The sequence below is a fragment of the Sciurus vulgaris genome (genome assembly GCF_902686455.1).
Source record: "Sciurus vulgaris genome assembly, chromosome: 4".
Lineage (NCBI taxonomy): Eukaryota > Metazoa > Chordata > Mammalia > Rodentia > Sciuridae > Sciurus > Sciurus vulgaris.
The window spans coordinates 41,516,898-41,530,789 of record NC_136464.1 but is presented as its reverse complement, the minus strand read 5'-3'; the positions used below and the strand labels follow the sequence as shown (position 1 = coordinate 41,530,789).

At 50.4% G+C, this 13,892-nt stretch overlaps 1 protein-coding gene across 3 annotated transcripts in view; it reads right to left on the bottom strand.

The window, feature by feature from the left end:
• Window positions 1–1,510, bottom strand: part of GRID1 (glutamate ionotropic receptor delta type subunit 1) — a 753,528-nt gene extending 752,018 nt beyond the window's left edge. For 2 of the 3 annotated variants that reach the window (XM_079138203.1, XM_079138204.1), the window contains exon 1: window positions 1,051–1,510. In XM_079138203.1, coding sequence (XP_078994329.1) covers window positions 1,051–1,129 — 79 coding nt within the window. In that variant the 5' untranslated portion in view covers window positions 1,130–1,510. The remainder of the gene's footprint in view (window positions 1–1,050) is intronic. The other variant, XM_079138202.1, reaches the window with a different exon arrangement.
• Window positions 1,511–13,892: the final 12,382 nt, after the last annotated feature.

Below are 13,892 nucleotides of genomic sequence, written 5' to 3'. Positions count from 1 at the left end.
TCACCTCCCCTCTCCGCCCTCCGCCCTTCTGTCCCATCATTCTCGCCTTCTCACCTCCCAACCCCCAGTTTCTCTGTGCTCTCTGGTCTTTCCCAACTTCCGGAAAGGCGACTGCGGAGGGGCTTCCCCAAGGCGACCGCTGTTAGCCCCTCAACCTGGCCTAACTTCCCAGGATTTCAGCCATGGAGCTCCCAACTCCCGCCCACTCCCCCTACGAGCGCCCATTCCTCTTCTGCTCTCATCTTTTCTCTGGGTTCTCTTCATCTATCTCTTCCCATTCAGCTCCCCCCACACCGCTGCCCACGCTTCTTCCCTTAATCCAACCACCCAGGATGCTGCCCCCCAAGACTTGGACCAGGCGAAACTCTGGGACTGTCCAGGATTGGGCTGCAGTCGCCACAACCAGATTACACACACCCCCACATATACACCCAGAGCAATACAGACACACACCGGGGAAACAGGCAGACACTGTCCACTCTAACAGGCTGACAGACCATCGTGCTCGTACCAACACACGTTCGAATGGCCCCACACACCCAACGCCCTCTCGCAGTGACACCAGCACGGTACCAGGTGCACATACAGTGAGACACGCTGACAACACCCATCCATAGTCACACATGGTTCCGGTCCGGCCTCTTTGATCTTGCCCTGCCAACTTGGCGAGCACCCCCCTGCCGCCCAGCCCGCCCCTTGGCCCCGGCTGCTCTGAGCTGCGCTGAAGGGCCCAACCCGCCGACGGCCCCACCAGGGTCGCGGGTCTCGACATGCGTCCATCCCCGTGTTTTCTGCAGCTGCGGCCCTAAGTGTCAGCAGAGGCCGCGGGGCCCCGCGCTGAGACAGGAACCCCGGGGAACATCAAGAAGCCCGTGGGAGCTCGGCGCGGCCCCTGCACAGCTCCTCCGCGGGGCGGCGCGGCGCGGCCCTTTGGGGGAGCACCGCCTGCCGAGCCCCTCTGCCCCGGGAACCGCCAAGTTTGGACGCCGCGCACCCCCAGCTCTGTTGGGGCCCCCGCCCAGCCTCGGCCCGGCCGCCCGCCGCGCTCACCGATGTGGATGATGGAGTCGGCCCGCACGGTAACGCACTGGCATATCCAGGGGAGAAGCCACAGCGTCAGCGCTTCCATGTCCCCCGGGCGCGCGGCTCATCCGCCCGGGCCCGGGGCGAGGCCGAGGGCAGCGCGGAGCGGGGAGGCGCCGGTCCGGGTGCAGTCCCGGGCCGCTCCCCGGGAGAGCCGAGCCCGCCCGTGCGTCTTCCCCCGCGCGCCCGCCCCTGCGCCCTGCGCCCGCCCCAGCCCAGCCCAGCCCAGCCCAGCGCGATTGGGCTCCCGCGCCGGCTCCGGTGGCGGTTGCGGCGGCGCTGGCAGCCGGAGCCCAGGCCCGCGCGGCGGGGGCGGCCCGCGGCGGTAGCGGCGGCGCTTCCCGCGGCTCGAGCGGCTCTGGGGGCGGCAGAGGCGGTAGCGGCGGCGGCCGGGCCGGCGCGGCGGCTCCGGGCTAGCTGTGTGTCTGAGCCCCGGCGAGGAGCGAACTGCGGAGGACGCCCCCTCCCCTCCCCCTCCCCCTCGGCTCCGCTCCCCCTCCCCTCCCTCTCCGCCTCCCTCCCCTCCGCCCTCCTCTCCACCACGTGACTGCGGAGCCTCAGCCTCTCCGCTCCGCGCTCGCTAGCTCGCGGCTCGGAGGGGGCGCCGGGTGCTCAGCGCTCCCAGCCTGGGGGACGATCGGAAGCTCTCACGGCGGTGGAGACCGATCTGGGCTGCGGAGCGCAGAGACGTAGCGGTCCCAGCCTCGCTTCCCGGATTCGCCGGGGCGGGAGAAAGGAGGAGGCAAGATTGCCAACTGCCCTCGGGGGGACTCCGAACGCCCTGGTGCTGAACGACCTCAGCCGCCTAGCGTCTTGAGTCATACCCCTGGCCCCAACAGACAACCCCTCGCGGAGAGGGACCTCGGACGCGGTAGCCTGGAGAGAGATGGGGGCGGGGCCGAGCCAGGCACCTTAAGTCTAAGGGGCCGGCTTTGGGCTCGAACCCTGGAAGGCTGCGCGGACCTCGGCGGGTCCCCATCCCCCGCCCCGCGGGCGGTGCGCTTAGCCCTGAGTCGGGCAGGAGGCTCGGACTCTGAAGCCCAATTCATGGCCGGAAACCGGCGCAGCCGTGACCGCGGCGCCTGGACGTGAGGAGCCTTCCAAGAGGCCGGCAGGCTCAGACACCGACCCTGCACGGAGCCTTCACGCGCGAGCCTGGGCGGAGAGCCCGCTCCCAAGAGGCCAGAGCATGGCAGGGCTTCCTCCACCGCCGAGTGCGTGCCTCTTGCCCGCCACCGCCAAATATAACATTAAGCTGTTGAGGAATCAAACCTACAAGGGGGAGGCAAGTCGGGCTCACACTCCCGACTCCCAGGTCCGGGTTGAACTCTGCTCCACGTGACACACCCAAGATTTCCGGGAGACAGCTGAGCCATCCCAGACCCGGATTCCGGGGAGCTGGGTCTCGGAGCGCCTGGCAGAGCCTTGTCAGAGAGTTGCCAGAAGCTGTGTGTCAGTCTGTGCGCTGGATGTGAGGGGTCTGGAAAGGCTCAGGCTTGGTCTCACCCAGAACTGCCAGTGCAGTGGGAAAGGCAGACACTTGAAAACAGTCATAAAAAGATGTGGGCAGGACTATGAATGAGCTATGTCCACACAGTCCCGGGCTGTAACCCAGCCTGGGAGGATGGCTTCCTGGAAGAGGTGACGGTTCTAAAGGCTGAGTGGAGGTTACCAAGGAAGAAGGAAAGGCTTCCAGGCATTTGGCACTGGTGAATGAGCCAAGGCAGGAAGGGAAGAAACAACTGCGTGGAATGTGTATGTGTGTCCCAAGTTACCAACCACAGAGTAGTCGTTGGCAAATTTTACTTTGTAAAGTTTGCAAAGAGACCGCAGAAGGGACCAGTAGAAGCATGGAGAGCTGTGAGGAAGCATCTTAGTTGCTCAGAGGCAACCTGATGGCATGAACAACCTGCTGCAGATATAGCAAGGAACCCCATCAGCAGGCAAGGTGACTTCTAGAATAAGGGGGCTAACAGGCAGAAGAGAGAGAATACCCACAGCTGGGGCTGAGTGTGGTCCCATATACTTCCTCTAAAAATCTGTCTTAGGAGACTTGCTTGGTGTTTTAGTCACTTTTTTGCTGCTGTGACCAAAAGACCTGACATGAACAATTTTAGAGGAGGAAAAGTTTATTTGGCACTCAAGGTTTCAGAGATTTCAGTCCACAAACAGCTGGCTCCATTGCTCTGTGCCCTAGGTAAGGCAAAACATCATAGCAGAAGAGTGTAGTGGAAGAAAGCAGCTCAGAACATAGTCTTTAGGAAGCAGAGAGAGCGCTTGTTCACCAGAAACAAAATAAATACCCCAGCTATCCATCTCCTCCAGCCACATCCTACCTGCCTGCAGTTATCACCCAACTGACCCATTCAATTGGATTCATACACTGATTAGGTTAAGATTTTCAAAACTCATTTAACTTCTAAACTTTCTTGCATTATCTCACACATAAGAGGACACGGGGACACCTCATATCTAAACCATAACACATGGTAAAAGCACTCATCACTCAGCTGCTCCAAGCCCCCCTCCATGTCTCAATGCTCATTCCTACAAAATTCCACCATTCACTGGCTGAAAAGTTGTGGGGAGAAGGGAAATAAGGGATGAGTTTCATTATGTAACAATTTGGTTCCTATGGGAACTGTGTTCACCTTGGAAATCGTGGGTGTGGTTACCCCTTAGGGGCTCAAACTTGAGGTCAAGAGGCACAGGGTCAGGAGCCCCCCCCCCCCCCGGAAGTCTTCTTGTTTGGGTCCCTGCAAGTGTTGGCACAGTGGGCATGTGATGTGCCCAGTTGGAAGTTTTCCTTTCCAGCAGAGGTAGAATGATTGCAGTGGGACAAGCCTTGAGACCCCTTTCCAAGTATGGAGAAGACAACCAACCCATGCACGCCGTTTGGGGGAGATTTCTATGGAATTCCGGTTTGGATGATGAGGTCACTATGGTTTGGGGTCTGAGGATCACAACTGAAGTTAGAGCCTCCCCGGAACCTGCTGGCCTCCTATCCCAAGTACCCTGTTCCCCTTCGGCTTCCAGCTTGTGGGTTTGTTCCATCCTCTGATACCCAGCCCCTGATGCTGATCCTCAGAACACTCCACCCACTCAGACCAATTTGCCTGGCCAGACTAGAATGCCCTGGATACCATTCATGTGGCCCCTCTGGATGGCTCTCATTTCTAGGAAGCAGGCCCAGAGACCACTGGGAATCAATGCAGACTCACCTCTATATAGAACGATTTTGACCCTCTCTGCCAACTGAATTTGGAATGATCAGATTCCAGGAGCATTGGCTCTATTTGGGGGGCTTTTGTTCCCGGCTCAACCCAGCCCCTTTAACCTTGAAATTGTGGCTACAAAACTCCCTCCTCAACACCAGGCCCCCCAAAACTAGGAGAAGCAACTCTATTCAATGAACAAGTTTGCCCATACTGCAATACCTGGCTGAAGAAGATAAATCTGCAATCTCTGGGTCATATAACGCACACCTATTTTCACAGAGGGGAAGACAGGCTCATAAAAAGGCATGAGCTGTCCAAAGCAACAGATGAGTTGTTGGAAGACCCAGGATTCAGTCCTCTTGGTTTGCTCCTCACTACACAAAGGTGTATTCACAGAAACCAAAACTAAGTCGATCAATCCTTCTTTTGCAGAGTTCAGTCATCATGGGTGATTGCTTTTTCTAAAGAGCTCTTTAGTTTACCGATTCTATCTACATTTATTTAGCACTTACAACATGCAGGCACTGCACACAGCACCTTACATTTTACCCAGGAAATGGGATTCCCATTTCACACACAAGGCACAAGGAAACTGAAGAAGGGGGCAACCATCAGGAATCTCCACTCAAGTACCACTGGAAGTGAGCGATTTGCCACCGAAACTGCAGGTAAAATGTCAGGTCAAAGAGAGAGGCTTCAGGGGTCCACTTGGAAGTCATAATCCTTGTGATTTAAGACTTTGCCGTCCCATAAATGCAAACCTCTTGTTTCTTCATCACCTTCTTTTTCATCCCAGCCAATAACTGGACTAAAGAAAGGCTAAGACCTATCATCCTGGCATAGCACAGAACCATCACCACCCTCCTAGAGAGCCCCGCTAGATGAGACATGATTACTCCTTCCCTCCCCAGCACAGAGCCCACCAGGGATTTCTAAGACAATTCAGTCCCAGGCTTGCAGGAAGGGTACTGCTGGCAGAGACCAAGGCCCAACCTGGCAAATTCTTAGCAGGTTTGGCATGGAAGACCTGCTGTCCTGTGTACACAGTGAGAGAGCCAACCCCAGTGCCAGGGTCAAACCCCTAGAGAGGAGTCAGCTAGCATTTGGGAAGGAACCTGAATGCCAGGTTCAGCCATACCCATGGACCCCAAGGAACCTGCCCTGTGGCAGGACCAGAGTCCCAAAGGCCCTACTACCACCTTCCACTCCTAAATCGCTGAGTTTTTCATTTTAAAAAAAAACACTTATTCATTACTTGTTTCCTGTGTTCCCTCAGTAGTTGCCTTTGGCTCATCTGTTGAATGTTAATTGCCCTTCTCTACGTTGTCTTCCTAATCCCCTCTTGTCAACCTCTTTTATCTCATTTTTAGTGTTTTATCGGCTTATATTTATTTGACCTTCTTTTATATTGCTGTATTTTTTAGTTTATTTTTACTCTTGGTAGTCCTCTTGGGTTTTTACTTTTAAATTTCCCAAGTCGGCAATCTTTGGCATTGCTCATTCTATTATTCCAGGCATCTATTGATTCAGTCCTTGGTTTTCTTGAGGGTGGGGGAAGGGGAGGAAGTGAGACTGCTGTACCTATACCAGCTTGGCCCCTGCCCACACCCTTTTGCACTCTTTCCCTGGCACTACCAAGGACAGAGGTAGTGGCTGGAAGCCCAGGTGGGAAAGGGCTTTGGCTTATTGAAAACCACACCCCACATGCCAATGAGGAGGAATGAGATCACATACAATGTGTCCTCCCTAAATAGAAACACCTTATCTTCGCAGGGCAGGGGCCTCTCTTTATCTGAATTATTCAGTCAGGAGACAGACTCAGAACGGGGTGCTCGTTCTGCTTCGAACTGACTAATTCAAAAAGTCATCTGAGGGGAAAATGTCTTCCCGCCAGAATCATAGAGTTCTAACTAAGGGACCCAGGATCTCCTGGTGAGATGGGTGGCAGGGCCACACAGTTAAGCCAGTCTGGGGCTCTAACACTGACATCCAAGTATTGCGTTGGCCCACTGGACCCTAGCAAGGTCCATCTCTTCTTTAGGGCTTTATGAAAGTCAAATGAAGCAAACTAGAATTTGCACAAAGATGTTACAAAGGCCAAAGGAGAGCAAAGGGGATGTAAGACTCCAGTCCCAGAAAGGACTCTTATGAGCTGTCATCTCAGTCTCAAGCCTTCTAGGGTCGCATGTGTCTCAACAGCCTCCTAAACCAGAGATTCTCCAATCTAGGAGCCTGGATCTAGGAGGTCGTTCAAAGAAGGCTCAGGGTTTCTGAGACCTGTGTCCCACCCCACTTCCACCATCAACCTTGCACAAGGGTCCTCTGAGTCCAACAGCAAGAAAAAAGGACTCTACTGCTGCCATTCAAATGTTCAAACCACAACACTAAAAGGCTCTCCCTGGATCCAAAGGCTGGCCCAGTGCACTCCTGGTTGCTTGCTGGATACCCTGCTTCCCAGGCACAAAGCCTAGAATGGTTTCTCCCTACTTTTCCCTACTCCAGGGCCCTGCAACTCTGCCCATCTTGCACTTTGGGAAGCACCCAATTCCCCAGTGACTTGCAGGACCAAATGGCAGGGATCTGAATCCTAACCTGTCTATCTGCCCCCAGAGCTGAGCTCAGGCCCACATATCCTCACCAGCCCTACTGGCCCAGGACACAGAACACCACAGAGCCCCTGCCCCTTCTACCACTGCCCCCGACTACTCCTGCCACCCACCATCAGATACAGTGGAACCTGTGTGGAGCTGAGATCCTGAGCTGAATTTAGGAAAGGAGTATGCATTCTAACAGAAGCAGATGCAGGGAAAGGGGGCCAGAGGGAATCCAGAAAGAAGTGAAGGAGTTGGCAGAGGGGCCAGGGTGGTTACCAGAATGATCCTGGTGGGAAATTCTGTGACCAGATACAACTTTAAGATCAGGCCAGGGGTCGCCACATGGAAGACAGGGACTAATCAACTACCACAGCTTCAGTGGGCATTCTGGGGAAAACACGGCTACTGAATCACAAATGGGAGTCCAAACAGAGAATTAAAAGACCTTTGTCCCCTGGCCACCAAGAGGTCCATGGGAGACTGCTCTACCCTAGCTCTGCACAGAATAGTCTGTGCCAGTCCTCTGCCCCCACCCTGAGGATACCTGAGGCTGCAGGTATACACACGTGGAGTGGGGCCTGGGGGGCATCAGACTGCAGATCCAGCCTACTCTTTGTCTGAATATCAACCTGCACAGCAGGCTGGGAGCTGCACAGCCCAGGCCTGCAGCCCCTGAGAGCCAAAGCCCCAACTCCCCCAAGGGAGCAGGGATAGAGGGAACTGCATTTGCCAGGAGTCCTGGCTCATCCCACAGATAGCCCCACTCCAGACCTGGCCCTCCAGCTAGACACAGTCCCTAAAAGATCTGAACACCCTGCTCATGAACATGCCCATTTGCAAGGGCAGGTTTTCTGGCCTGTTAACCTTTTCTCTTATCCAGCAATGAAATGAAATTGTGATTGATTTTCTCTGTCTGGGTGTCGTGGTGCATTTAGCACCCCATAAACCTGAAGAGAGTAGGTACTGCCTCCTAGGGATACTCCTGGAGACTTAGCTTAGAGCAAGAGCTGCCCATTGCTTCTTCAGACGAGGCAGGGAGACTGCCCTGGGGCTGGGTTCACCACTGACATACTACTGGGTAACCTTGGGCAAAGTTCTAATTTCCCAGAAATTTGTCTGGAATATAGAGAAAGAGCCAGGGTTTTAGTGTAGGGACACAGAGAAGGAGTAGAAGAAGTCAAAGGAGGTAGGGAACCTGCATATACCTAACCCTTGCCAAATACCAGACACCTGCCTCACTGTGGGGACAGACAGTGTAAGGAGAAGAAGGAGACAAGGATCTGTTGATTGAAGGCCTTCAGGCTGCATGTCACTCAGGTCCTCTGAAACTGTCTCCAGGGTCAGGATAGATTAATGATAAAGCGGGAGGAAGGGAGAAGCAGTCCTCAGAGATCAGAAAGGAGGGGCAGGGCTCAACCATGGGAGGCATACACACCATCCTGTCACTCGCTGGCTACCTGCTCACTGCATGTCAGTGACCCCACATGACCCTGTCAGAACAGAGTTCATATCCTCACATCCTCATTCTATAGAGGAGTTCACTGAGGCTCAGAGCAATAAAGTCACCGGACTTAAAGTTGCTGGGTGTAACGGGTTAAAACATGCCTCCCGCAAAGATGTTCATATTCTAATTCCTAGAATTTGCAACCTTATTTGAAAAAAAAAAAAATTACAGATTTAAGGATCTTGAGATGAGAAAATTGTCCCAATTGTCCAGATGGACCCTAAATGCCATCACAACTGTGATGAGTCTTATAAAAGAGAGGCTAAGAGAGACTACACAGACAGAAGGCTGTGCAACCACAGAGGCAGAGATTGGAGTGATGTGTCCACAAGCCAAGGAATTCTAGAAGCTCAAAGAAGCAAGAACAGATTCTCCCCCACAACCGCTGAAGGGAACACGGCCCTGCCAGACTTTAGGCTCCCGGCCTTCAAACTATGACAGAATAAATGTGTGTGGTTTCAAGGGACCAATTTGTGGTAATTTAACTGAGCAGACACAGGAAGTAAGCACAAAGAAGAAGTATGGACTCAAACCCATCCTTGGGAACAAGCTCCAGCTCCCTTAAAAAAGAAGGCTCTTCCCTCTCTAGGACCAGGCTGCAAATACCCCTATTACAGCCTCACACACATCCCTCCTCAAGACCAGCTAACAGAGAGAGCAAGGGCAGGCCAACAAGAGAGTAGCTCTCACTGGGGCAGCCATGCATGGGCCTGCACTTCACCATGTCCTCTCCAGACTGTGCCAACCTGCCGAAGTTTACAAGACCAGAGGGGACAGAGATCCTTGGGAGGGGTCTCTGGAACCAGAACACCAAGAAACAGGTGTGTCTGAGACTAGCTGCAACTGCCTTTGCTCTGCTTATCATTCCCATGGGCCAAGCCACCCCAATTCTGTTTCTTAAAACATTAAAAAAAAAAAAAATCTTTGTTTCCTATATTCAAAAGCTTGTTTCAATGTTTGGTTTTGTTTGGTTTAGAAAATGCCAGAAAATGCATGATACCACATCCATGTTCTTTCCCCAATGGTCCTGCATCCAGGGGCAGCCATGTGGTTCTTTCCAACTGATGAGACATTGTTGAAGTTCTGCTCCCAGACAATAAAATATCAGAGTCTCAGAAAGAGAAAGACCGTTTTCCTGCCTTGTCCCTTCTTCTTACCTGGAATGTAGATAGGAAGTCCAGAAGAGAGGCTGCCATCTCATGACCTCGAGAAGTCACTGTGGATAGCACTAACAGCCAACTTTACACAACAGGAGAGCACTCGGTTGCTTTATCAACCTCAGACACAAACACAGTTGAAGCTGGGTCTCTGTCAGCTACTGTGGTGATATTTTTTGTTATTCTTAACTGACCACAAATCCTAACTGATACTACCAACCAGAAATAACCACCACTGACATAATTCTTGTCCTTCATTCTATTCATGTATAGAAAAAGATGAAAGTATCACTACCTAAAATTCATTTATCTTTTCACTTCTTTATTGCCTCCTTCTTCTTCGAGAAGGTAAGCCTGATAAGGAAAGAATTTATCTTGTTTATGATTTTATTTCCAGTTCCTAGAACAATACCTGACTCGTCCAGTAGATACTCAATAAGTGTTTAATTAATGGATTCATTAATTAATCAATGAGCATTTTTAATGAAATTGTTTCCTGAAAACACAATTTTTACTGGCTGATTACAGTTCTATCCCATGGATCTATCATACTTGATTCAACCAGTCACTTGCTGTTGGACACTTTTTTCTCAGGGGGCAGTATTGGAAGCAACACTACTATAAAAGTACTTATCCATGCATTTTCAGCTCTTATGCAATTATTTTCTTAGGATAAATGCCCAGAATTGGAATTACTGGGTCAAAGTTTATACAAAATTTAAGTCTTTTAGCATATATTTCCAAAATTGCCCTCCAAAACTATTTTTTAAACCAATTTACACTCCCATGAGCAATTCATGAAAGCATTTTCTGCACCTTCACCAAGACTAGACATTATAAATTTCTTTTTTTTTTTTTTTTTTTATTCTGATAAGTGGAAAATTGTAGCTCAACATTCTTTTAATGTGAATTTCCTTCTCACTGGGAATACTGAGCGTTCTTCAGCATTTGTGGATCTTTGGCAGGTCCTCTATGGAAGGCGCCCTGCACCTGCCATCATCTGTTGCAGGTGTATGACCACTGATGGTGATGGTAGGGTCCCCCTTGGCCAGTGTTCAAGGGCCTTCAGGAAATGTGGGAGAGGGCTGCCAAGGGCTAGAGAAACCCTAGAGAGATTCAGAACCAGAATCATTGAGCTGAGACATCCTTCACACGAAACTAGGACCACTCCCCTGGTTCCCTGCCTACAGCCGTCGTGGATATAAGAGACACACGTTCTAATGTGAGGGAGGCAACATTTTGATAGGCATAGGCAAGAACAGGCCCCCCACTGGGGACTGGCAAGGCCAAGGGAAGTTGATGTCAGGCCTTGAGAGACCTAAAAAGCTATTACTGACTTCTGAGACAACCAAGCAGTGTTCAAATAAAGAGAAAGGGATGGTGGGTGGAGGGGGGAGTCCAGGAGGCGGACATTCCAGGAGGCGGCCCAGCACAAGTGAAAGCACCGAGCAGGTATGAGCTCAAGTCCAGATAAGCCCTCTCTTCAGAACCACACAACCAACCACGGCTTCAGGCTGAAACCCGCGCATCCCGGGTCAGTGGGTCCCTCACGCCCAGGTATTTCTGTAGTCAACCCGTTCAGGGGCCAGTCAGTCCACCCACCTGGCCAAGCCCATCTCCAAGGAAGGCCATTGTGGCGTCTGTTACAACATCTCCAGCCCCTCACTCAGCCCCGCCTGAGCCAAGCCCCGAGACGCTGCGCAATTACCGTCATTTCATAGATGGAGGGGTTGTGGGTGGGGTCAAGGGCATGGTCAAGAACCCCCAGGATGCTCAAGAGGCCGAAAAAGAGCTACTCAGGTACTCGAGAGTCTCGGGGAGTAGGTTGTGGAGGGGAGCACCAGACCCCCGAGAGAACTCTGGGAAGGGCTCCCATGCCCTGTTGAGGGTCCACAGGCTCCAAGGGCGGCCCCTCTCCAGCGGTACTGGACCGCGCGAAGTCCGGCAGCAAGGGCGGGCGCGGTTTCCCAAACTGAACCAACCGCCTTGGGGCAGCCGTGGTGCAATGCTGCCCCCTGCCGGCATCCTGGGGACACCAGACTGCAGCCACCACAAGAACAGAGGATGGATCCTAAAGATGCCTCAGTTTGACAGAGCCTAGTCTCAATGAAAATACCACCACCAATAATCAACAATCTTTACATAGCATTTTCTACCAATGGAGCACTGTTTAATATTTTACGTACTCATTAACTCATTTAATCTTCATTCATTTCTTCCTAAAGGAGGCACTCAGTCCATTTACTGTTGTCCTAACAAAATATCTGAAACCAGGCAATTTATTAAGAACAGATTCTTGATTCTGAAGCATGGCTTTGGGGAAGACGCATTCAAATCCCAACACACTTTTTTCCATTTTATGGAGGATAAAACTGAGGTACAGGAAGGTTGCTTAACTTGTTCAACTAGTAAGTGGCAAAATTTGATGAGCTCCACAACCTTGAATCTGAACAATCTGCCAATCAGAAGGGCCAGGAGGGAATTGAGCTTTACATTTTCCAACATGGTGTCACTTTCTGTGGATTTATAGAGCCCAACTCCCAGGGCAAGCTCACTGCTACAAAACAGCAGGCAGGTGTCCTATAGCACGCATCGCGAACATTCTCTACTTGGGTCACATGGGTGATGGGGGTAATGGGTTTCCCATGGTCTATTAGTGACTTTCCTGGGAGATTTTAAAGGCCAGGATTTCAGTAGATCCCACAATCCACAGTAGTGAGCTGAGTGCCCTCTTCCAAGGCCACCCAAGATCATGAACAGGAAGAGGACCTGAATGGGCCTGGGTCCTTGTGAAAAGCCCGCTCTTCGCAGTGTCCATCTTGACAGCTCACAGTATCAGCCTCCTCCCCTCTCATCCTGATTACTACCAAAGGTTCAAGATCAGCTCTCTTCCAATCTTAGGTCAAATTAAGACAGTCCTGCCTAAAACCCTTTCCTACAACTCAACAACAGCTCCCAAAAGAAAGCCCAAATTATAAAGGAGGCAGGGGACTTGAATATATATTTCCCCAAAGAAAATATACAAGTGACCAATGAGCACATGAAAAGATGCTTAATACCACCCATCACCAGAGAAATACAAATCAAAACCACAATGAGATACTATCTCTCATCCAGGAAAAGGGCTACCCTCAAAAATGAAAAAGTAAATGAAAAAATAAGTGCTGAGGAGCATGAGAAGAAACTGGAACCCTTGTTGACTATCGCTGGGAAGGTAAAAAGGGACAGCGGCTATTGAAAACAGCATGGAATTCCTCAAAAAAATTAAAACTAGAACTACCCCATGACCCAGCAATCTCAAAACTGGGTATATATCCAAAAGAAACGAAAGCAGGACTTCAAAGAGATGGTTCTATCTCTGTTCTACCTCTATTCGCGACAACCAAAAAGTGTAAGCCACCCAAGTCCCCATCGATACTTGAATGGATAAACAAAATTCCATCTATACATACAATGGAACATTATTCAGTCTTGAAAAGGGAGGACATTCTGACACATACTGCAACATGGATGAGCCTTAAGGACATTATGCTAGGTAAAACAAGCAACTTACAAAAAGATAGTGAGTGTATGATTCACTCAGATAAAGTACTTGTTCAATTTCTAGAGACAGGGGTAGATTGGTGGTGGTTGTTTAATGGGGAGAGAGTTTCAGTTTGGGAAAATGAAAAGATTCTGGAGACAGATGGTTGTTATGGTGGCACTATTCAGCAATGTAAATGTACTTAATGTCACTAAATTGTTCAAATAAAAGTGGCTAAGACATAGAGGAACCAGGAAATTCCACCAGAAAACTTTTAGAACTCATAAGTGAATTCAGTAAAGTAGCGGGATATAAGATCAATGCACATAAATCTAATGCATTTTTATACATAAGTGATGAATCTTTGGAAAGAATAATTAGGAAAACTACCCCATTCACGATAGCCTCGAAAAAAATAAAATACTTGGGTATCAATCTCACAAAAGAGGTGAAAGACCTTTACCATGAGAACTACAGAACACTAAAGAAAGAAATTAAAGAAAACCTTAGAAGATGGAAAGATCTCCCATGTTCTTGGATAGGAAGAATTAATATTGTCAAAATGGCCATACTACCTAAAGTGCTATACAGATTCAATGCAATTCCAATTAAAATCCCAATGATGTACCTTACAGAAATAGAGCAAGCAATTATGAAATTCATCTGGAAGAATAAGAAACCCAGAATAGCTAAAGCAATCCTTAGCAGGAAGAGTGAAACAGTGGGTATCACAATACCAGATCTTCAACTCTATTACAAAGCAATAGTAACAAAAACGGCATGGTATTGGTACCAAAATAGAAAGGTAGATCA